Source organism: Trichechus manatus, unplaced genomic scaffold (assembly GCF_000243295.1).
Source record: "Trichechus manatus latirostris isolate Lorelei unplaced genomic scaffold, TriManLat1.0 scaffold00020, whole genome shotgun sequence".
Lineage (NCBI taxonomy): Eukaryota > Metazoa > Chordata > Mammalia > Sirenia > Trichechidae > Trichechus > Trichechus manatus.
The window spans coordinates 8,305,857-8,330,283 of record NW_004443956.1 but is presented as its reverse complement, the minus strand read 5'-3'; the positions used below and the strand labels follow the sequence as shown (position 1 = coordinate 8,330,283).

At 42.2% G+C, this 24,427-nt stretch overlaps 1 protein-coding gene across 7 annotated transcripts in view; it reads right to left on the bottom strand.

Annotated features, from left to right (window-relative positions):
- FRMD4B (FERM domain containing 4B) overlaps positions 1-24,427 on the bottom strand; it is a 223,371-nt gene that overhangs the window by 169,485 nt on the left and 29,459 nt on the right. The window contains exon 1 of one of the 7 annotated variants that reach the window (XM_023727925.1): positions 18,144-18,182. The exons of 2 other annotated variants lie outside the window; for them this stretch is intronic. In XM_023727925.1, coding sequence (XP_023583693.1) covers positions 18,144-18,167 — 24 coding nt within the window. In that variant the 5' untranslated portion in view covers positions 18,168-18,182. Of the gene's footprint in view, positions 1-5,407; positions 5,448-17,402; positions 17,674-18,143; positions 18,183-24,427 lie in introns of those variants that run through there. 4 more of the 7 variants (XM_023727928.1, XM_023727927.1, XM_023727930.1 and 1 more) reach the window with 4 other exon arrangements.

Here is a 24,427-nt window from a genome sequence, read left to right as displayed (position 1 = left end):
TTTTTCTCTGACCCTCTACTTTACCAAGTATGATGTCCTTCTCCAGGGGCTGATCCCTCCTGAGAACATGTCCAAAGCATGTGAGACAAAGTCTCACCATTTTGTCTTCTAAGGAGTGTTGGGCTGTACTTCTTCCAGACAGATTTGTTCGTTCTTTTGGCAGTCCATAGTATATTCAATATTCTTTGCCAACACCACAACTCAAAGTTGTCAATTCTTCTTCGGTCTTCCTTATTCATTGTCCAGCTTTCGCATGCATAGGAGGCGATTGAAAACACCATGGCTTGGGTCAGGCACACCTTATTCCTCAAAGTGAAACCTTGTTGCTTTTTAACACTTTAACACTCTACATTACTCCAGCCTTATAAAGACGTAGTCTAGCACACAATGCAGTTAATTCAATACGGAAAAGCTCTGGCTCATGAGTTCATTCATTCACTCAGCCATGATTTACTTAGCATTTTATAAGTGGAAGCACTGTTCTAGATACTAATTTATATCATCAAATGAGGTTGACAAGGTTGACATCTCCTGGAGCTTGTTCTAGTGCATGGCTTTGCAATCTCAACACTGTTGACATTTGGGACTGGAGAATTCTTCGCTGTGGGGGGCTTCCCTATGCATTTTAGGATGTTTAGCAGTATCCCTGACCTCTCCACCCACTAGATACAAGTAACACTCACCCCCCTGTTGTGACAAACAAATATGTTTCCAGGCATGGACAAATGTCCCCTGAAGAGCAGAATTCCCCCGGGTTGTCGAGAATCACTCTTTCTAGAGGGAAAGAAGCCTTGGTAGCACAACGGTTAAGCAATCGGCTGCTAACTGAAAGGTTGGCAGTTCAAACCCACCCAGCAGCTCTTCGGGAGAAAAAGCCTGGCAGTCTGCTCTTATAAAGGTTACAGCCTAGAAAACCCTGTGGGGCAGTTCTTCTCTGACATCCGGGGTTGCTATGAGTCGGAATCGACTTGAAGGCACTCAACAACAACACAACTTCTAGAGGTAGGGGAGCAGAAAAGAAACTGTTAACGATTAAACAATTAAGATATCTTCAGATAACAATAAAGGTTCTGAAGAAGATAAACTGGTAATGGCATCGAGTTCTGAGCATGTGCAAAACTCACTTCTTGTCCAGGAAGCATAAGAAACGAGGAAATTAATGGAGAGAACTTACACTGGATCACCGCTTTGGACAAGCGGTACCAAGTAGACATTGGAGAGCTAAGCCTGTTTCCTGGACGTGAGCATCCAAACAAAGGCTCCTTCCTGCCTGGCAGAGGTGGGGGGAAAGCAAATACGGAAGGCTGGCTAGTGGACAGCCAGCGGCCAGTAGCTCCAGCGTCAACCTGGCAAGCAATTCCAGCCAGCTTTGGGCAGACATGTGGAGGACATTCTCGTAAAAAAGAGTCTCTTATCAGATTATAGCCTGGTACTTATAAGACTGATGGAAAGAAAAGCCAGCATCCAAAGAAAGAAAGAAACAAGACAACTTATTAAGCCTGGAGCTGAAGGCCATCAGGAGATACCAGGCTAGAGTCGAAGAGATGGGCACAGGATTTAGAGTCAGGACTTCTGGGTTTGTTTTCCAGCTCTGCCACTGAACTAAGAGTATGGTCTGAAAATCATAGTATGTCTCTCAGTCTCAGCTTCCACCCCTGGGAAATGGGAATGAAAATAATCAATCTCATTCAGCTTTCGTTGTTAATGTGGTTGAGCCTAACATCTACTCTAAAGGTCCAGGTGATGATGATATCACCTACAACACTGTTGCTTTTAGATGCCGTTGTGTCAGCCCCCGCCTCACGTATGTTGGAAAGAAATGCTGTTCGTCGCATGACTGATTGCAGATCAGACTGTTTCGATTCGTTACTTGTTGATTTTTGGAAGTAGACCGCCAGGACTTTCTTCCTAGTCTATTGTAGTCTAAAAGCTCCTCTGAAAGCTGTTCAGCATCATGGTAACACGCAAGCCTCCACTGACAGATGGGTGGTGGCTGTGCATGAGGTGCGTTAGCTGAGAATCAAACCTGGGTCTCCCACACGGAAGGCGAGCATTCTACCACTGAACCACAGATGCCCCAAGTATCACCAGTAATACATCCTAGGTGTTAGGGTCTACACTAACATTATCAGCTTTACTCCTTACCCTAGTGCAGTGAGTACTATTATCAGTTGGAAATGCTGTGTCAACCATTGAGTGCTAACATGTTAGTGTATGTTGTTATATTAATATAATTACCATATTTTACGAAAATAACGAGCAACTTTTGTGTTTGTTTGCCAGCAGCGCCCTCCCCCCACAAGGCACCTCCGCAAGCATGCTATGCCAATTTTTTTTCATAGCAACATGTAAAAAAAAAACCTAGCATAGCGGCGCCTACGAAAACACCTAGTCGAGGGAGGCTGAGGTTGGCAGACAAATGCAGAAGGTGTGCACCATTTGCATAAAAATATGGTAATGTTATATTATTTTGTTAATAAAACAAGTTAATATAATTATTTTAAGTTGGTTAGATGGTTATTTTTCCCAAAGAAAAGGAAGATTTTCTGGATTATTAAGAGGCCAAGCTGCTATATTTAAATTGAAAATCAACCCATCGATTAACCCTGGAGAGAGCCGATGGCCCAATAGGTGAGGATGAATTCCATTCTGATTGTTCAGTAATAATCAACAGACTAACTCATGACTATTTTTAGCTGTCCATATGCACAAAGCTGGGGAATAGAGCTTGCAAAGCTTGCTCCTCAGTTGATTATGACCTGATTGTGTCCTGGGCCAGGTCACCTATGTGGTCACCAACATGAAATGGAAATGAATATTTACTGATTGCTTTGTCTATGTTGAAGTCCTGGTGGCACGGTGGTTAAGCGTTTGACTGCTAACCAAAAGGTCGGCAGTTCGGGTCCACCAGCTGCTCCTTGGAAACCCTATGGAGGCCGTTCCATTCTGTCCTATAGGGTCGTTATGAGTCGGAATCGACTCGATGGCAGTGGGTTTGGTTTGGTTTGTCTATGTCAGGCACATTTGTTGTTGTTGTTAGTTGCTAATGAGTCAACTCCGACTCATGAGGATCCCGTGTACAACAGACGAAAACATTGTCCAGTCCTACACCATCTTCATGATCATTGGTATACTTGAACTCATTGTTGTGGCCACTGTATACTTTGAGTGCCTTCTAACCTAGGGGGCTCATCTTCCAGCACTACATCGGACAATATTCATTGGCTAATTTTTGGAAGTATATCTCCAGGCCTTTCTCCCTAGTCTGTCTTAGTCTAGAAGCTTTGCTGAAACCCTGCTGGTATATTTGAAATACCGGTGGCATAGCTTCCAGCATGACAGCAACATGCAAGTCACCACAGTACAACAAATTGACAGGCAAGTGATGGCATGAACATTCACATACATTTTATCCTTTGAATTGTTACAGTAGCCTTGTGAAGTAGGTATTTTTATCCTCCATTTTACACTGAGGAATCTGAGACTCCAAGAGATTGGGAATAACTTGCCCAAGGTCCCATAGCTCGGAAGTGGCTGAGCCAAGCTTCCCAAGTGGCTCACCAAGCTACATGAAGGGGGAGAACAGGGGACATATCTTCATGGAAGAAGCCGCATATTGTAAAGAGGTAGTGACAGTAAGAAGTGGGATTCTCTTCATAAATACTCTCACTGTACTTTGCTCTTCCAATTAGAAACTCATGTTAGGCACTGATGAGAGACTGTCAAATGTTTATTTTCAGAAAACCTTGAAGGATATGTCTGCTGTTCCTCTCCTGAAGGAAACATCCTCTTTACTTAAAACCAGTTGTTAGGCTGTATTTTTAGATGTCATGGTACAGCATCAATGAGTCAAGAAAGAAAAAAAAAAAAAAAAACCTGGGAGGACCAAGACACTGTAAACAGGAAAAAGTCACAAAGCACAACCAAAAAAACCTGAGAGCTCAGCTTGTGGGCTGCGGGGGTTTTAGTTGGCCTGCAGTTCAGGTTAAACAAAAATGAAGTTCTCCGTTCACTGTGTAGAAAGTGGAAATTTTGGCTTCGGTTGATTATGCAAGTTGCAGACACCCTGTGGTTAGGAAACTTTTTGCTTTGCCAACTGTCAGCTTTCTCTTTTCTCGTGAAAAACAGTCTGTAGGAAAGGGCAAAAGTACTGCATCTTTCAAAAACTTAAAAGTAAAGGCAAGCACAGCCAGGGCGAAGGGATTTTAAAAATAAACTGTAGTTCTTGTAATTTGCAGATATTCTAGGTAATGTTTATTCACTGTACAATACACCTGGAAATTCTGGGCTGAATATAAGACACACACCGAGCAAACAAATCCATACATTATCCGGCAACATAACAAGTAACAAAAATGTATTAGACTACTCCATTCAACTTTACATACTCATTGTCAGAGTTTCATGTTTCAAGTTTTTATCAACTCGTTAGAATTTCTCAGTTGCCGTCGATTCTGACACATGGCAACCCCATGTGCGTCAGAATAGACTGTGCTCCATAGAGTTTTCAATGGCTGAGTTTTTGGAAGTAGATCACCAGGTCTTTCTTCCGAGGTGCCTCTGGATACACTCGAACTTCCAACCTTTTGGTTAGCAGCTGAGCACGTTAACTGTACCACCCAGAGACTCCAACTGGTTGGTCGAAATGTCAAATTGGGTAGGAGATTTAGATAAGTATTACCAAATTGTGAAAACAGAAAAGTCAAACTCATTTGGGAAAATATAGGAGAATACTTAAAATCCAAGAATCTTTCATCGTCACAGGAGAAACAGTCCCTCTCAACCCAGGGGCTTCTAATATTTAGTGATGAAATTCCTTTGTCACCTAATGCAGGTTGTGTTTTCAAATGGGATTCAGATTCATTTTGAGGCTATCACAGGAGTCAAGATGAAAAAAACAGAACAAAAACTGGAAGGCCTCTGGTTAGGGAGAAGACAGACATAAGAAAAAAGGAGCCTAAAAGGATTTCTGGAAGAGCATCAGAGAAAACGCACTAGAAGAAAGAATCCTTCAAGAGAGAGAAGAGTGGTGTGCTGGAACTGCTTCACAGCAGTCCAGAAGAGCTCACTATTTCATTTTCAAGCACAACTAATCTTAAAAATTAAAGTATATACATTTATAATTAAATAAATTATATTTAAAACAAAGGTAACATGCTGACAACTTATCATTTTCTAATTATTTCACTATAATCTTTGCCCTTGAGATTATTTACACCTATTGAATCTATACGGTAGCAATACTATTTAATCACGTGCTACTGCCCATTTCTTTCCAACTCAGTGACATCACATTGGTGAAATCAGTGTGGACTTGGCCATGGTGAGAGTATTTACACCACAGAAATAGGCAAATGCTACAAATCGGGGCTTCTGTCCCCCAGGGAGCCAGTTGTTAAACACTTACCAGAACACCACCGGAGAAGTTCAGTGGGAGAAGGAGATCTCAGGAAAGGTGTGATGTTCACGGCACTGGGCTTGAAGTTATGTCAGGATGTTGAGAACATCAGGAGACCCCGTGATAAAGATTAAAGAACAGAGGCTTTGGCTTCAGACAGAATTGGGTGCAAAGCCCAGCTTACTTAACCTTTGTAGGACTCATTATTTTTTTAAAATCTCTAAAATGGGGCTAATGATACTTATCAACAGGGTTTCTGTGCTCATGAATGCCTGGCACAGAGCTTGGCAAGCAGAGCCTGGCATAAAAGGTTACTGGTATTATTTATTATTATACATCAAAAACCCCCCAGTGGGCCAGTTCACAGCTGAGGTTCTCCTGACCCAGAGCTGCAATTCTCACAGTCTCTTCTTTTGCCACTGGAGTGTAACTTCCACAGGGCAGAGATTTGGTTTTTCTTGCTTGTGCTTTCTAGACCCTAACACAGTACCTAGCCCATCATTGTTACTGTTGGGGGCCATTCAGTAGATTTCAACTCATAGTGACCCCACGTGTCAGAGCAGAGCTGCACCATAGGGTTTCCTGGGCTATAATCTTTATGGAAGCAGACTGCCAGGTTTCTCCTGTGGAGCTGCTGGGTGGGTTCAAGCCCCCACCTTTAGGTTAGCAGCCAAGCAATTAACTGTTGTGCCCTCCAGGGCTCCGTTAGCCCATCGTGGGGCTCAATAAGTGTTTATTTTATTTTATTGTTGTATTTTAAATGAAAGTTTCCAATTCAAGTTAGTCTCTCATACAAAAATTTATACATACATTGTTATGTGAGCCTAATTGCCCTACCTATACTGTGACAGCACACGCCTGCTTTCCACCCCTGATTTCCCGTGTCCATTCAACCAGCTCCTGACCCTCTCTGCCTTCTCATCTCACCTCCAGACAGGAGCTTCCCATTTAGTCTCATGTATCTACTGGAGCTAAGAAGCACACTCTTCATGAGTATCATTTTATGTCCCATAGTCCAGTCCAATCTCTGAAGAGTTGGCCTCAGAAATTGTCTTAGTTCTGGGTTGACAGAGAGTCCAGGGGCCATGCTTTCTGGGGTTCCTCCAGTCTCAGACCATTAAGTCTGGTCTTTTTACTAGAATTTGAGTTCTGCACCCCACTTTTCTCCTGCTCTGTCAGGGACTCTGTTTCGTTCCCTGTCAGGGCTGTCATTAGTGGTAGCAGGGCTCCATCTAGTTCTTCTTGTCTCAGGCTGATGCAGTCTCTGGTTTATGTGGCCCTTTCTGTCTCTTGGGCTAATACTTCCCTTGTGTCTTTGGTGTTCTTCATTCTCCTTTACTCCAGGTGGATTGGGACCAATTGATGCATCTTAGATGGCTGCTTGCTAGCTTTTAAGACTCCAGACACCACTCACCAAAGTAGGATGCAGAACATTTTCTTAATAAACGTTGTTATGCCAACTGACCTAGATGTCCCCTGAAAGCATGGTCCCCGGACCCCTGCCCCTGCTACTCTGTCCCTCAAAGTGCTTGACTGTATTCAGGAAATGTCTTAGGTTTGATTTAGTCCAGTTGAGGGCTCGATAAATATTTGTGGAATGAATGAACAAATGAATGAATTTCCCTTCATTTCCATCTCCCGCTCCACTTCTGAAACTTCTACCTATTTCTACTGTTAAGGGGCCATTGGCAGTCAAGTGACTCCTTTGCCTCTTAATTACCAGATTCTACCCTGCTGTGTGGCTGTGATCCTTCTGGATTCTATTAAACCACTGGAACTCTTTTCCCTGCTAAAGGAGGCTGCCATGACTTAAAAGCATCAGTAAAAGATGCTTCCAGCCTTCTCAATCACAGGCAGAATGCAACATGTGTCATTATGCTCTGTCGGCAAGTTTCTCCCCACTTCTATTTCTGCGCTACTCAAATCTCAGTTCCGTTCTGCCTCCACCAGAAAGGATACATCTTGTGAGAGGAAATCTCACCCAACACTTGACACCACTGTATCCAGGGAACCAAATATTTTCCCCTGAGGTGGTGCCTCAGTGCTGTTCCTTAGACTTGCTCTCCTGGGGCAGCATTTCTACCAAGGGGTGGAGTAGGTCTGGGTCATTTAAAAAATCACAGGGTGCTTCTGGTAAGAGTAGCCCGGACAATGGGTTGTGCAAACTCACTGGGAAGCCATTAAATTCTTCCTAATTTAAAGTGCCTTTTGGATTTGCCTTGCCTTGTTGCTGTTATTAGCGGCCACGGAGTCGGCCCCTAACTCATGGCAACCCCACGCACAACGGAACAAAACTCTGCCCAGTTCTGTACCATTCCTATAATAGGTTGTGGATTGGACTGTTGTGATCCATAGGGATTTCACTGGCTGATTTTAAGATGTAGATCTCCAGGCCTTTCTTCCTAGTCCAGCTTAGCCTGGAAGCTCTGCTGAAACCTGTTCAGCATCATAGCAACACACAAGCCTTTACCAACAGACAGGTGGTGGCTGTGCATGAGATTCATTGGTCGGAATTAAACTGGGTCTCCTGCACGGAAGGTGAGACTACTATCACTGAACCACCGATGTCCTTACCCCCTTTCTGAGCCGCTGCTATAAATGACACAGTTTTTCTGGTGCATTGTAAGCATTCCATAAACAACAGCTACTGTTACCGTTTTTTTTTTTTAGGATGATGGTGTATTTAAGAAATGTAGACTGTGAGGAGTCTTTGGATGGTGAAAATGGTCAACGTGCTTGACGGCTAACTAAAAGGTTGGAAGTTCAAGTCCACCAAGAGGCACCGTAGAAGAAAGGTTTGGTGATCTACTTCGGAAAAATCAGCCATTGAAAACCCTATGGAGCACAGTTCTTCTCTGACACACATGGCGTCACCATGAGTTGGAGTGGACGCAACAGTAACTGGTGTTTATTTTTTATAGAGCGTGAGGGTCAAGAGCATACGCTTTGGCTTGGGTTTATGTTCCATCTTTGCCCTTTACTACCTCTGTCATAAGCTGTGTAGCAATTGTCACAGGCTCCTTCTGGGTGGATGTTGTCAAAGGTCACGTTTAGGTGCTGGGCAGATGATGAGCAGATCCTAGTCTGCCCCTGAACCCTGCAGAACAGAAATGAGCAAGTAGCTACTGTGGGAATTTATAAATTTTATAATTTTGGTATGAGCGCTTTATTTAACAATAACATCACCTTACTGTTTGGTGTGCTTTGCTCAAAGTGCTTTCACCTCCATGTCCCCTTTTTAACTTTTTTTTTTTTCTTGACATGCCAGAAGTGTATGTTCCCACTTTACAGATGAGGCAATCAAGGCCCAGAGAAGGGCTGTGACTTCTCTGTGGCCACACAGCTAGACAGAGCCAGACTCCTGATGTGGAGCTCCTTCTTTGTACTGCCCCAAATAATCTCCTGGCCATTACAAGAATGTTCACTGGAAAGTAAAATTAAGTAAAACAAAACTTCAACTAAAATACAAGCCAGCTCCTGTATGGAATGCCTCATCTTGTGCATTTTGCCTTGTGGGAAGACTTCCATGACATTAAATTAGAATCGTAAAGAGTATACAGCTTTCCTAACCCCTGAGGTGCTTTCGGGACTCTGCCATGCTCCATCAGCACTGTCCTGACTGCCTCAATTTCTCAGCTTGCCAGCCCCCGAAGCCTTTTATTAAACTGAAGTGACTGAAAAAAAAACGCACTTTTCAAAAAAAGTGGAGAATTTGACGACAGCCCTGGAGGTAATTGTTTCTTCTGGCTTAGGAACTATTATTCTAACAACTGTCACCTTTTCAGAGTTCTACAGGGTTTAATGAACTGGAGCAAGGAAGAGTTTTACCAAAGAGAAGTGATTTATTTAAACAAGAAAAGTGGATTCCGTGGTGCGGGCAAGGACTGAAGGCATGTGTCATGGATTGAATTGTGTCCCCCAAAAATATCTGTATCGATTTGGCTAGGCCATGATTCCCAGTATTGTGTGATTGTCCACCATTTTGTCATCTGATGTGATTTTCCTATGTGCTGTAAATCCTACCTCTATGATATTAATGAGGTGGGATAGGTGGCAGTTATGTTAATGATGCAGGACTCAATTTACAAGATTGGATTGTGTCTTCAGCCAATCTCTTTTGAGTTATAAAAGAGAGAAGTGAGCAGAGAGACAGGGGGACTTCATACCACCAAGAAAGCAGCACCGGGAGCAGAGTGCATCCTTTGGATCTGGGGTTCCTGCGCACAGAAGCTCTGAGTCCAGGGGAAGATTGATGAGAAAGAAGGACCTTCCTCCAGAGCTGACAGAGGAAAAGCCTTCCCCTGGAGCTGATGCCCTGAATTTGGACTTCTAGCCTACTAGTCTGTGAGAAAATAAATTTCTCTTTGTTAAAGCCATCCACTTGTGGTATTTTTGTTACAGCAGCACTAGATAACTAAGACAGTGGGGGAAGAAGATATGGATGCATAAGAATCAAATGAACCTGTCGTCTCCAGATTTCCACAAATATTCTGACTCAGAATCAGAAATATTTATAGAACTCTTAGTTTTACTCCATTATAGTGCTTTTCTTTCTAAGTTACGGCCAACTAGAATTCTGTTTAGTTCCTACAGAAATTCGTATGTGTCGCCTTCCTCCACAAACAATGCAATGGTAAATTATCAACTAAAATGGCATTGGGGTCAACCAGGACTATTTTTTTCTGTAACTGGATATTATTCTAGTTTATTCTTTCTTTCTTTCTTCTGATCATATGATCATATTTCCATCAAATTGTAAAATTTGTTCATTTTGTTGGCTTCATTTTTGTTTTTGCCTTCCAGTGAACGAACATTTTTTAAGCCCATACTCTATACCAGGTTTTTGGGAATAGAATATTGACTCTTTTCCAAACATCTACTGATTAATATCCAAATACAGTTTCCTCCTCTTTCCTTACTCATTTGAGATCCCTCTACTTATGCCAATGTTACCAATTTAGCTAGTGGGCTGGTGAAAAATATCTTTGGGGGTTGGTAAATCTGTGCTATCTTTACGAGGCTGCTTTAGGCCATGGCAAAGTTCTTCGTGTTCTGTTCAATTTCCTTTCATTTTTTGTTTTTCCTATAAGATTTAGCTGTTGGCCAGAAAAGGAAACTTAAGGTGAACCCTGAGTTTTAAAATCAGTTCTATTATTAACTTGGGAAAGTTTTCACATCTGTAAAATAGGAAGTGCCATATGCGGGGAGGCAAGACAGCATGGGGTTAAGGGCATGGACTTTGGCACCATGGAAACCTGAATACAAGACCTGACCCACACTAGCCAGTAGGACCTTGGGCAAATCATTTAACCCTTTTATATATGTTTCTTTATTTGAAAAATAAGGATAATGACAATACCTACCTTATGGAGTTGTGAGGCTGAAACACACCGGGAGAATGTATGGAAAGTACCTAACAGAGTGTCTGGCACTCAGTGTTGGCCATGATGACTAATAACTATTGAATCTGCCACATGAAGATTGTGGCTGCATGGACCATTAACAAAAACATAGTTCTGCAGGCTCTTAAAAGGCAGGAAACATTTCTGCTTGAGAGAGACATCAGTGGGACAAGGATACTAAACAGATAAAATATCATCAAGCAGGCCTCCTTTTATACATCTATACCAATTGCTGTCAAGTTGACTCCCGCTCATGGTGATTCTATGAGTGTCTAAGTGGTAATATGCTCCATAAGGTTTTCAATGGGCTGATTTTTTAGAAGTAGAATTCCAGGCTTTTCTTCTGAAGTACCTGTGGGTGGACTTGAACCTTCAAGCTTTTGGTTAGCAGCTGAGCAAGTTAACCATTCTTACTACCCAGGGACTCCACCAATACCTATACCATAATCCAAAACCAAACCCATTGCCACCGAGTTGATTCTGACTCATGGCGACCCTATGCGTTACAGAGTGGAATTGTTCTATAGGGCTTTCTTGGCTATAATCTTAACAGATGCAAATTGACAGGCTTTTCTTTTGTGGCATTGCTAGGTGGGTTCGAACTGCCAACCTTCTAGGTTAGGGGTTGAGTACAAACTATTTGTGCCATTTAGGGACATATCTATACATCTGTCCATCTAGCTACACACATACACGTACGTACACACACACACACACACACACACACACACACACTATTAAATTAATTTGAAATAACCCAGGCAGCTTAGGAGAACATCCTTCAATGTTTTAATATCATAGGCATGTGAGTCTTCTTGATTGGAAAGGTTTAGCTCCAAAGCTGACCTCATTGAAACAGAAAAATTCTCCAATCCCTTATGCAGCCTACTAAGCCTTGCACTGCCTGGTTCCCACCTACCTTTTCCCTTATTTTGTACTTTCCTCCTCACTCTCTGGGCTCGAGCCACACTGGCCCCCCTCTAGTTCTTCCTCTGTATGATCTCTTTCCATCTCAAGACACTAGGGGGTAGAGAAAGTGCTTAGCTAACCCAATTTATCCTTAAAATCCTAGATTACAAGGCATTCTCTCAGAGAAGCCATTGTGTAGTGGTTATGGGTGAAGACTCTGGAGTCAGACCACCTGGTTCAAAGCCCGGCTTAGATATTTTAGTAGCTGCACAACCACGGGCAAGTTACCTCATCTTGTCACTCAGTTTTCTGATCCGCATAACAAATAATAATGGTGCCTTGCTATGAGGTTTAAATAAGCTGATGCCTATAGGGTGCCTAGTACAGTACTGGGCCCCACAACTCTTACTATGAATGTTGTTTATCCTTTTAGCTCTCTACACTTCTCTTCTGTAGCACTTTTCACAACTGTAATTAAATAATGATGCATTTCGTTCCTTAGTATCTGCTCCCCCAGGAGAATATATGATTCACAGGCAGGCACCGTTATCTGTCTCCTTAATCACTGTATCCCCAGTTTGTAGCATGCACCTGGCACAAAACGCTGCTCAAAAAAAAAATCTGTGGAATGAATAAATGGAGTTGTATATTTACTTGACAAAAATTGGGAAAGCAATGCAGTGCTGTCCATTCACATAAAGCTTTTAAAAGTATCATTAGTCGATCAGTAGTCTTTTAAAAAGAAGAGAAAGGGATAATGCAAAGCAAGATAAAGAAGAATGTTTACACAGTCTTGCATGCACTTTGGGACGTGCATCGTTACCGTGAACAACCTCCTATTCCTCCTCCTCAAATGTAGTGGCTACAGCAAAATCTCTGCAGATTTACAGACGAATCCCGTAAAGCCAGGTTTTTAATGGTGAACAGAGCAATTACTTTCAGGTCCCACTAGAGTGACCTTACTCTCAACTCAACACAAGGCCAAGTACCAACAGGAAATCTGCCTCCCCAGTATCCTGGCTGTTGCTAAAGGTACGACTCCTGCTCCCAAAGGAGAGATATAAATAGCTGCAGAAGGGGAAGTGGCAGGACTTTCTTATGGGTTCAAAATACCTTCTGTAAAGTCCGTGTACATTCCAGTAGACTAAAATAAGATTAGATGCCAAAGGATTCAGAAAAAATAGTTTCTTGGGCATCAGAGAGTGAGAGAGGCCAACTAGCTTCTCTGAAAGATACACACAACTAACTTAGAGCTGTAGCTCTTAAGTTGGGCTACATGGAACCCTCACAGGTCTATTACTGAGGTTAAAGGGGCTTGGAAAACCCCCCAAATAGAAGCAAAATGTAATCAAGATTTTTCTGGAAAGATTTTTGTAACTTTGATCAGATTTTTACTGGGTCCATGTTCTTAAAACAGCTCAGAATCACGTCCTTAAATAGATGAACACCTGACCTCAAGCCCAAGACCAAAGTTAGTAATGGACGTAGGGTAATTATGTATTTGTGAATTGTGTCCAGTGAAATCCAGACAAATGCCTGTGGGGTTTAGTGATCTCATGTGTCCAAAACAAAAGAAGTCTGTTCGATATCCTGACAATGATCAGATGCAGAGAGGTCCCAGTGCTGGAGTAATGAATAATTGGTTCGTATTTATGCTATCGTGAACGTGAAGGTCCTGGAGAAAATTACCCGTTCATTACTTTATGCACTCGATCTTCTAACAGTGACTAAATATTTTGACAACACCATTGTCTTTATTCGCTGTATCTAGGATAGATGTATAACGATCACACTTAAATAATATTAGCTGCCATTTACTAAGTACTTCTTCAGGGCCAGACACTAGCTCTAATTTCCTCAACAACAACACCAACAAAACCCCCACAAAAACCAGTAGTCATTGAGTCGGCCACCCAACAACCTTATAAGGTAGTTATAATTATCCTCATTAGAAACTTAGAGAGGGTCACTCAGTTCCTAAGTGGCAAAGCCAGGATTTACATGCTAAGACAGGAAACAATGCACATGCTTGCCATGTCTTCTCTCTCTATGTTTCATGTGGATAGATTCTATCAAAGACAACCTTTACCAGTGGATCCCTGAATGCTTTGGGGGCTCATTATTTGCCTTAGTTGCATTTTTCAATCTCTGCCTAAATATACCTATCAGTTTAATACTCTGGCCTCAAAATAATATTGACTAAACTTCACTAGTCCCTGGATGGCACAAACGATTCTTGTGCTCGGTAGTTAACTGGAAGGTTGGAAGTTTGAGCCCACCAGAGGCACCTTGGAAGAAAGGCCTGGCGATCTATTTCTGCAAAATCAGCCGTTGAAAATCCTATGGAGCACAGTTCCACTGTGACACACGTGGGGTTGCCATGAGTCGAGGTAGACTCGATGACAACTGGTTTGTCTAAACTTCACTACACATAGCAATTTCATGTCAATGCTTTTACACTTCCCAAGTGGCAAATGAGCAGAAGTCAAGCTTCTATAAGCTACGGAGTCATTGGAGAGTTCTGATTTGCACGCTCCCAACGCAGTGGCTGCGTCTCATTCACCTTTGTAAGTCCAATCCTGGCACCTTGTTGGTGTAGGACACGCCCACTAAATATGAAGAATTTGTAATCCAAGGAGCAGGGTCAAATTTCAAAATGAGAATAATTATACCCATCACCCACAAGGTCCTGATCTCATACTTGATAGCGTTTCAATGTCTGATTCCAGCGAGTGGTGTCAGCAATTTCTCCATTTCCAACTTTGCCTTACTGAGCTTGCTTCTACTCTACATTGCCATTGGCCCTACAGACAGCTAAGTCATTACAGCCCATTCCCTGAATTTCTCTCTAAAACAAGGTGGCAAGCAAGAAGGGAGAGAAGGAGGAAGAGAGGGAGGGAGGGAGGAAAGGGGGAAAGAATGAGAAAGAGGCAGAAAAGGAGGCAGGAGTAAGAGCGGAAGGGGAGAGGGAAATAAGCAGAGGGACAGATACAGATGCAGTTTACCTGGGCAACAGGGAAGTAACTACAAATAACTTGGGCTTTGAGCATTTCAACACGAAAAGGAGCCTTAGGATTAGTCTAACCTCTTCACAGATGAATGTGGACTCTGAGGCCTGGGTAGGAAAAACTAGTTTCCCAAGGCCACACAGCTTGTTGGCAAGTGGCAGAGTTAGACTTGGGAGTCTGGCTCTCTCTTTTGTCCACTGTGCTTTTCCGTATGCCACACAGCTCTTCCAGGTAAAGATTCTGTATCAGGGAAGGCCAGCTTCTGGGCTGCTCCCATGCCTGATTAGAACACCTGAATATAAACACATCTAAAAGAAAGGACAGCATAAAAGTAAAGTTCTTTTATGTTTGAAAGAACAAGCACAAAGTCTGCTGACTTGTTCATTTTAATCTACAAGGAAAGAAGAAAAGAAAACCAAAAGGGGAAATAAACGAAGACCAGAGAACAGAAGATGGCGCAGGACTGGGTGGCGTTTGGCTGTGTTACGTGTGCGGTGGCCACGAGTGGCAGCCGACTGGCCAGCAGCCAACAATGACAGAGAACAGAAGCGAAGATACCTTTACAGCCACATCTACAAATGCTTCCTTTAAAGGAAAAAAAGAAAAAAAGAAATGCAAAATAAACAGGGAATGTGCCCAATATTTTCACTTTTGAAGATTGCTCTTACTGGAATGACAAGTTATTTGCCTAACGCTGCCAGATAATATTAATTCAAGTTAATGTATATTTCACCTATGCTCAGTTTTATCTTTGCCATGTAGAAAAAGTCTTTCATTAAAAATTTTTGTTGTCTGCCTACACAAAGCAAGAAAAGAGTCTTAACTGGAGCGTCATGGGATTCATCCCACACTTGAATTATGATCTTGACACGGACCTCTCCCGAGAGCTCACTGATACTTTCAGGTTCCCACAATGCTCTCAAACCAAAGCGAGAACATTTTATTACGTTTTAACCTACTCCTACAGTTTGTCGTGACTAGTGGCAAGGCTGCTGGTTCTTTTTCCTGGGGGTCTTTCGTGCACCTGCGCACTGGTTCCTGCTAGCGGTCAGAAACAGGGCATAAACAGAAGTAGAACCTCATGAGGGACTCTCACATCTCTATTCTAAGATGCATGCATGCATGAGAAGAAATTCATGCTGCATGAAATTCAGAAATATGGGAGATTAGGTAAAGCAATCAGCTAGTCCCAGAAACTGCAGAGTGGAGGAGATTACTGATTCGGGACTCAGGAGACCTCGTCTCTAGGCTGCTTCCTGCCACACATGGGACGTGAAATCTTAGAAAAATCCTGTCACTTCTCTGGACTTTAATCTCTTCAGTAATAGAATGAGAAAACCAAAAAATCCCAGGGCCGTCTGGTCAATTCCAACTCATAGAGACCCTATAGGACAGAACAGAACTGCTGCATAGGGTTTCCAAGGAGAGCCTGGTGGATTCTAACTGCTGACCTTTCGGTTAGCAGCTGAGCACTTAACCACTGCACAACCAAGGCTCCTTTAATAGAATGAGGGGACTGGTCAAAGTGACTTACAAGGTTTCTTCCAGCACAAATGTCCCATGATGTAAATATAGTGAAGACTTCTTAACCAATAGTATTGGTTCACCACTCATCCCCCACCTCTCAACAGTTACTGAGCACTCTTTACATGTGGGACATGTTGCTTGGCCTCAGGAACCTCCATTCTAGTAGTTACAACTTAAATGATCCTTGTATACTCCAAACTGAATATCAAGTAAATGGTGCATTGGAACACACAGAATATACTCTGCAGTGGAATGTGGTATGTCTGGGAATACGTTAGGTCCTCTGTTAGGAGGTATAGTTTCTAATTCCCGAAAAGCCTGATTTATAAGATGGTCTTACTTCTCTACCGAAGCTCTGTGGTCTGAATCTTAAGAACAGGATCATTTCATGTGAGGTCCTTGTCACGATGCAGTCCCTAGGTGGTGCAAATGCCCTTAACTGCTAACTGAAAGGCTGGAGGTTCAAGTCCACCCATAGGTGCCTCAGAAGAAAGTCCTGGTGATCTACTTCCAAAAAATCAGCCATTGAAGGCCCTGTGGAGCAGAGTTCTACTGTGACACACATGGGGTCACTGTGAGTCAGAATCAACTTGGGGGCAATTTTTTTTGGAGGGGTCACCATAATGCTGCTCTGAGGATCTAAGTCACAGGGCTGCATTCAGGATAAGATCACACTCTCTCCCACTCCTTCAGATCATCAGATATGCAGATAGGGCTGAGCTAGAGACAACTGCTTCATGTCTAAGGCCATACTATTGTGTTATGTGATGGCAAGGGGTGCTATCCCAATCCCAATCGCTATTGTGATATATTTATTTCTTTGACGTTTGTCTTCTCTATCCAATCCTACCCACTTCCTCCACAGACTTCCTTCTATCCCCAAGGGCTTTGCAGTTTGCATGAGACAATTTCCTCTGCTTTCTGTGCTCTACCCAGATTACCCTCCTCTCCCCCATTTCCAACATCGACTGATCTGTCAGGGAAACAAAGGGCACACGGAGCTAGACTTCATGAGTTTACCATAACCATGTTGCGAGGGAGGAAACAAAACAGTAAAATCCCCCTTTAATAAGGATGTAGGATTTCCTCCGACAAATCATAAAAGTTTTATTAATTAATTGAGAACCACCCCAAAAGTGGCATTTCTGAGGCCTCTACCTTGAGCCGTTGAATTCTGCTTACCAGGCAGTCTTCACCATAAACCAGCCCGTGGGACAGAATTCAATTTCTCTGCTTCTTTCTCGACGCAAATCAGGGACTTACATCAAAGTGTCCTTTCAGGATCTTTGCTGCCGAACACTCACAAAACTAGAGAAGGCCCCAAACACATCTTGCTGATGAGATGATTAACAATCATAAATCGAAGCGCTTTCTCGTGTGGCTAGCTGACACAGTTCCTGCCCTCTTCACGCTCCTTTCCACATCCGTAAAAGACCGCAAGTCTTTACACTTAACAAAAAAAGAAAACAGCAAAAGGTGGGGGTAGGGAGTGGTGAGGTGGAATTATATAGCTCAACGACAATTACCAAAGTTCTGAAGTAAAACAAAAAAATCAGCCTTTGGGAACCTTCTTATAAGGCGCAACGATAGCGTTTAAAACAATGACAGGAAAACCTTCCAGAAGATGGGCATTTGGGACCATCCTCGCTTTGGTATCAATCTGGAGCACACGCAACTCTTTGGGAAGAGTAATTCCCTGAAAAGAGCGAAGGTGAACATTTCTTGAGTTCCCTTTTCTGAAAGTTAGATTCTGGATTTTTAGTACTTAGATTAGTTCCCCCGTCCCCCCATTATAATATTAAAATCTGCCCAAAGTGTCCCTAAAAAATGATAGTAAAAGCTTAAGAAGCACCATCACAGCATCTGTTGTTAGAAGCTTATCAGAAAAATTGTTCTTACCTCCGAACCATGATCTTGGCTCATTTAAAGGGACTGGTGAGAATGTGTAGAACAAAGGACACATGTATTAAGCACTTGTGGCGTGTGTGTGTGTGTGTGTGTGTGTGTGTGTGTGTATGTGCGTCCAAATACAAGCTGGTGGAAGTAGGGACCTAAAACCCCCAACGCCTTCCGCTGCCATATAATCTCAAGGAAATGACGGAACCCTTTGTTGCTTTGATTAGAAACAAAAGCCTTTGGACATGAGTCAGGGGAGCAATGGGAAAAGAAACAAAATAAAAACTTCTATTTTTTTTTGGCCATCCAAAGTCTCTCTCCATTACACATTTAAAACACAGGATGAAATGCTGTTTACTGCTTTCTAAATTTCATTGATAATACATGATTGGGGTAATTATTCAGGGATGGGCTATGCCGCCTAAGAATCCAAACTTTAATTTCAGTTCTTCAGTCTGGACATGTTCATAATAAGGCAGGGAATTTAATGACTGTAAATAAGAATAATATTTAATTGAACTTTGCTACACACAGCCATTTCACATCAACTGTTTTTAGACTCACAAAGAAACTCAGAATTCAGTGGGATCACGTTAGCAATATCAACCAGCATCAGCCATGCCAGCCACGAACAGAACATTTTGGCAGGGTGATTGTGGTCTCAAAAAAGGATTTATTTCATCATTTGCATTTAACCAAATCATTACTATCGAAATGACTCAATGGACAGGAAATAATCAAAACGTATGACACCTCACAGTGAAGCAGAGAGAAAATATGCAGAATCCAGAAAGAGATCTTAACTAAGTTCACTTGAGAGAACTTGGTGATTTTTATTGACTTTTAAATAACTTCACTTTCATAATGGTTAAGTAAGAACTGTGACATGGTACGATGCTTTTCCCATAAAATAAAATCAAAAAAACCTTCTGGAATTTTGCTTGCGTGATATAGCTAAGAACATGAGTTCCAGAGTCAGATAAACCCTGGTATTTTGTAACTATATGTCTTTAGGAAACTTACTTAATCTCTGAGATTCTGTTTCCTCTTCTGTAAAATGGGGATAAAAAATCCCTATCTCATAGGAATAGTGATGGAATTAAATGAGATAGTGCATGGTAAAGCACAAAGAATTTGCCTGGCATATACCACATGTGGGAGCCCTGATGGCATAGTAGTTAAGCGCTCAGCTGCTAACCGAAAAGTTGTAAGTTTGAATCCACCAGCTGCTCTGTGGGAGAAAGATGTGGTGATTTGCTCCAGTAAAAATTATGGCCTTGGAAACCCTATGGGCAGTTCTATTCTGTCCTACAGGGTCGCTATGAGTCGGAATTGACTTGATGGCAACAGTTTTTGTTTTTTATAAATACCACGTCATGTGTACTTAAACACAGAGTGGGATGGGTTCCACCTTCTCCCTCCCCACCAAATTTATCCCGCAGAAATGAGGGAGTGTTTTTATCTCCAATCCTTCCAAAGACTCTAATTATTTTGAACCACAGTGGAGAAGACAGCCTGAAACAACTCAATTAATGCAAGTTTGGATGCTTACATAAGTTACTTGATGCAATTAGTAGAAAAGTTGTCAAAGAATTTAATACTGATTCAGAAATTATTCTTGGGCATGTGATCTCACAATTGGAGGGTTTGGATGTCAGAGCAAACAAGTCACTTAACATCACTTTAAAAGGCAATGCAGTAGATGGTTATGCTTGGATATGGTGCATATACACTGATAGGATGAATGGAACAAGAAAAACCGTTATGCAATAAGATTTCCAGTGAGGCATCATATATGGAGATTCAAAAAGTGTTACAGCTAAAACAACTTAGGCAGAAGTGACGATGCTGTGGATGGGAAAACTATGAGGGATGATTCAAAGTCGTTGCTGTTGTTAGCTGCCATTGAGTCAGTTCTGACTCAAGGTGTCCTCGTGTGCAGAGTAGAACCGCTCCACAGGGTTTTCAAGGCTGTGAACTTCTGGAAGCGGATTGCCAGGACTTTCTTCCAAGGCACCTCTGGGTGGACTTGAACCTTCAATTTTTTGGTTAGCAGAAAAGCACATTAACTGCACCACCCAGGGACTCCTAAACGAATACAGAGCCTTAGGAATCTTTACGAAAGGCTTTTTGCCTTTGTCACAAATTTATCACTTTTATCACCAAACCAAACCAAACCCGTTGCTATGGAGTCAATTCCAACTCATAGCAGCCCTACAGGACAGAGTAGTACTGCCCCATAGGGTTTGCAAGGAGTAGCTGGTGGATTTGAACTGCCAACACCAATGCCTAATGAATGCCAGATGCATCATAAAATCCCAACACAGGCAACGCATCACAGTTTTTCAAAACTCTAATGGCTGAGCAGCGCACTGAACCATTTCTCATAAACTAAGAGACCAAACTTTAAAACTGACTGTTGGTCTCCTCCTAAACTCAGTAAGCCTTACACTCAAGAAAGGAATGTTTCCTTCAAAACCCATCTCTCTCTAATTCAGCTTCTAGAATCTATTCAGTTCAGTTTAAATATTCACTGGGCACCAAATATGTACAGATGTCCTGCAAGGGAAGTTAAAGATGAAACACTTTGGTCCCGACCCTCAACGGACTTGCAGCCTGGTCTCAGCGCATCCCACGGGAAGGAGGGTGATCATTTCAATTTTCACCTCATGGCCAATCTGCGGCCAAGACATTATACATTCCTTCATATACATGCTGGTTTCTGGTCTTAATATTTTATCACTACATATGTCACAGCTCCTTGGACACCTGATGTTTTTTCTTAGACTTGTATTCATTCCAGCAACTATTTTTTGGGTATCTATTAGGTGCCAGGAGTCCCTTGGCAGTGGAAATGATTAAGCACTCAGCATCTAAAAGTTGACGGTTTGAGTCCACCCAGGGGTGCCTTGGAAGAAAGTCCTGGCAATCTACTTCCAAAAGGTCACAGCCATTAAAAACCTTACAGAGCAGTCCTACTCTGACACACATGGGGTCGCCATGAGTCAAAACTGACTTGATGGCAATTTTTTTTTTTTTTTTCAGTTAGGTACCAGGCACCGGGGCCGGCTTGGTGGACATGTGACCTGGGCAGCTACACAGCAGGACCCCATGCTCAGAAGGGCCCTGTGCCTGGCTTAATGCACTGTTGTGTTAAAACACTTAATAATTTTGAACAAAAGGTTCTGCATTTTTTATTTTGCGCCGAGTCCTTCAAATTATGTACTCTGCCAGTCCTGCCGGGCACTGTGCCAGGATTGGGGATACAGCGGTGAACAGGAGAGACACCGGGGGGTGGGGACAGATAATGAAAAATAAATAAATTAAGGAATAGGATCATTTCAGATGAGGGTAAGACCTATGAGGAAAATGAAGCAGGAGAACGTGATAAGGGGGGACGGAGGGTGCTGGGTGGTGAGAGTGAGCTTCAGGGCTCAGGCAGGAGGTGAAGGGAAGCCCGCCACGTGAATAGTGGGGCCGGGGTTCCCGGCCCTTTCTGCCTTGTTCAGGGTTATACCACGTGGCACATGGAAGCTCTCAACGAATATTTTGAATGAATAGAACTTCTGTTTAAAAAGGAAGAGCACCAAATACAGAAAATTAATTCATAATTTACTAGAAACTGGGACAGCACTGCTGACCGATAAGGAACATCTGAGGTTTATTTAAGGTCTCTTTTAGGATCACATGTTATTGCAGTCAGAGGGGACACGCCAAGTCCAGGAAAAACAACCCAATGGAAAAGTCCGTTACTCACACTCCCCTCCAGACAGAAAAAGAGGGAAGTTTCTTGTTCTGGGCGGATTCCCTTTTTTTTTAAACCATGAACAGTAAAACAGAGGTGGAAAAGAGTTAGGGAGAGAGACAGGCATTGAGGGGGTTTCCTTTCTGTCTATTTCACAGTATACGTGCCATGAATTTTGATTTGGTTTTACCATAAGGCACGTACAATGTTTCAGGTGATGGATATAAATGCTGGAAAATCTAGTCTCAACCCTGAGTTTGGCAAAATGAATAGAAAAAGGCCTTTGAATCATCAAAAATGCTCCACTATTCATTAAAAATAAAAAAAATATATATATACACACACGTACATATAAACCCAAACCCACTGCAGTGTTGCCGTTGAGTAGATTCCGACTCACGGTGACACCGTGTATTATAGAGTAAAACTGGTCCATAGGGTTTTCAAGGCTGCAATCTATACGGAAAGGAGCCCGGGTAGCACAATGGTTAAAGCGATTGATTGCTAACCGAAAGGTCAGTGGTTCAAAACCATCAGCGGCTTCTTGCGAGAAAGACATGGCAGTCTGCTTCCATAGAGATTTATGGCCTTGGAAGCCCTATGGCAGTGGGCAATCTTTACGGAAGCTGATCGCCAGGCCTTTCTTCTGTGGTACTACTGGGTGGGTTTGAACTGCCAACCTTTAGGTTAGTAGTCTATCACAAACCACTTGTGCCACCCAGGGACCTTAAAAAATAAATACATTTAGTGTTTTATTGTTTGATTTTAAATGTTACATGCATTAAAACAATGGTCAGTAGCTAACATTTATTGAGTGCTGTCTAGTACCAGGTACTGTGCTACATGCTTCACACAGATTATCTTCTTGTATCCTTACAACCACCCTATGAGCTGGTCCTTTTTTGATGACCCTCTACTTTACCAAGCATGATGTCCTTCTCCAAGGACTGATCTCTCCTGACAACATGTCCAAAATATGTAAGATATAGTCTCGCCATCCTTGCTTCTAAGGAGCATTCTGGTTGTACTTCTTCCAAGACAGACCTGTTTGTTCCTTTGGCAGCTCATGGTATATTCAATATTCTTTGCCAACCCCACAATTCAAAGACGTCAATTCTTCTTCAGTCTTCCTCATTAACTGTCCAGCTTTCTCATGCGTATGAGGCGACTGAAAACACTGTGGCTTGGGTCAGGCGCACCTTAGTCCTCAAGGTGACATCTTTGCTTTTCAACACTTTAAAGAGGTCTTTTGCAAAAGCTTTGCCCAATGCAATGCATCTTTTGATTTCTTGACTGCTGTTTCCGTGGGTGTTGATTGTGGATCCAAGTAAAATGAAATCCTCGACAACTTCAATCTTTTCTCCATTTATCATGAGGTTGCTTACTGGTCTAGTTTTGAGGATTTTTGTTTTGTTTATGTTGAGGTGTAATCCATACTGAAGGCTGTGGTCTTTGATCTTCATCAGTAAGTGCTTCAAGTCCTCTTCACTTTCAGCAAGCACTTTCGTTATTAGCTAGACTATTTCTACAATGAGAAATTTCTCTTCATCTACTGATTGGCTACCGAGTGGTACAATTCACGGAGGAAAGGCAGGGTAAATTCTGGATTTTTACCTTTATTTACTAATTTCCAAAATAATGAGTTGGCCATATCCCATGGTGGCCAAATCATTTTTTAAAAGTTATTATGAATACAAGGATTTAAATATATTTTATGGGTTTTAATCCATTAAAGTTATTGCCCTTGATGATCTTCAAATTGCCCCATCTTTGGCCAGTAGGAGCTTCCTCAAGTCACCTCCTGAGTGCTTATGACATGACCTTGGAAGTCTTTGATAGCTTTCTTGGCTGCCTGGTATGAGAAGATGCTCACGTTGCACCTTTACTAGCCAGTACCTGTGCAGCATCTGTTTTTGCTATTTGTTTCAGTACAAAAATTGAGTTATAATTTATACATAGTAAAATGGATAGCTCTTAAGTATTACAATTTGATCAATTTTGACAAATGTATACATCTGGGCTACCCACACCCCTACCAAGATATAGGGCATTTCCAGAAAGTTCCCTCCATCAGTCTTCTCCATCCCCCTGTAAGCAATCATTGTTCTGATTTCTATCCCCCTAAATTAGTTTCTTCTCCTCCAGCTCTTCATATTAAATGAATTATAGGGCATATAATCTTTTGTGTCTGGCTTCTTTCACTCAGCACAATATTTTTGAGATTCATCTGTGGTGCTGCATGCATTAGTAGTACATTTCTTTTTATTGCTGAGTAGTCTTCCACTGTATAAATATACTACAGTTTATTTTTCCATTCTCCTATTGGTGGAAATCTAGGCTATTTCCAGTTTGGGCGTATTAGAAATAAATCTTTTATAAACATTCTTTCACAAGGGTTTTATTGAGGACATACATTTTTACTTTTCTTGAATAAGTATCTAGGAGTGGAACTGACAGGTCATAGGGTGGATGTATGCCTAGTTTTTTTTAAGCAACTGCCAAAGAGTTTCCAAAGAGGTTGTGCCATTTTACATTCCCACCA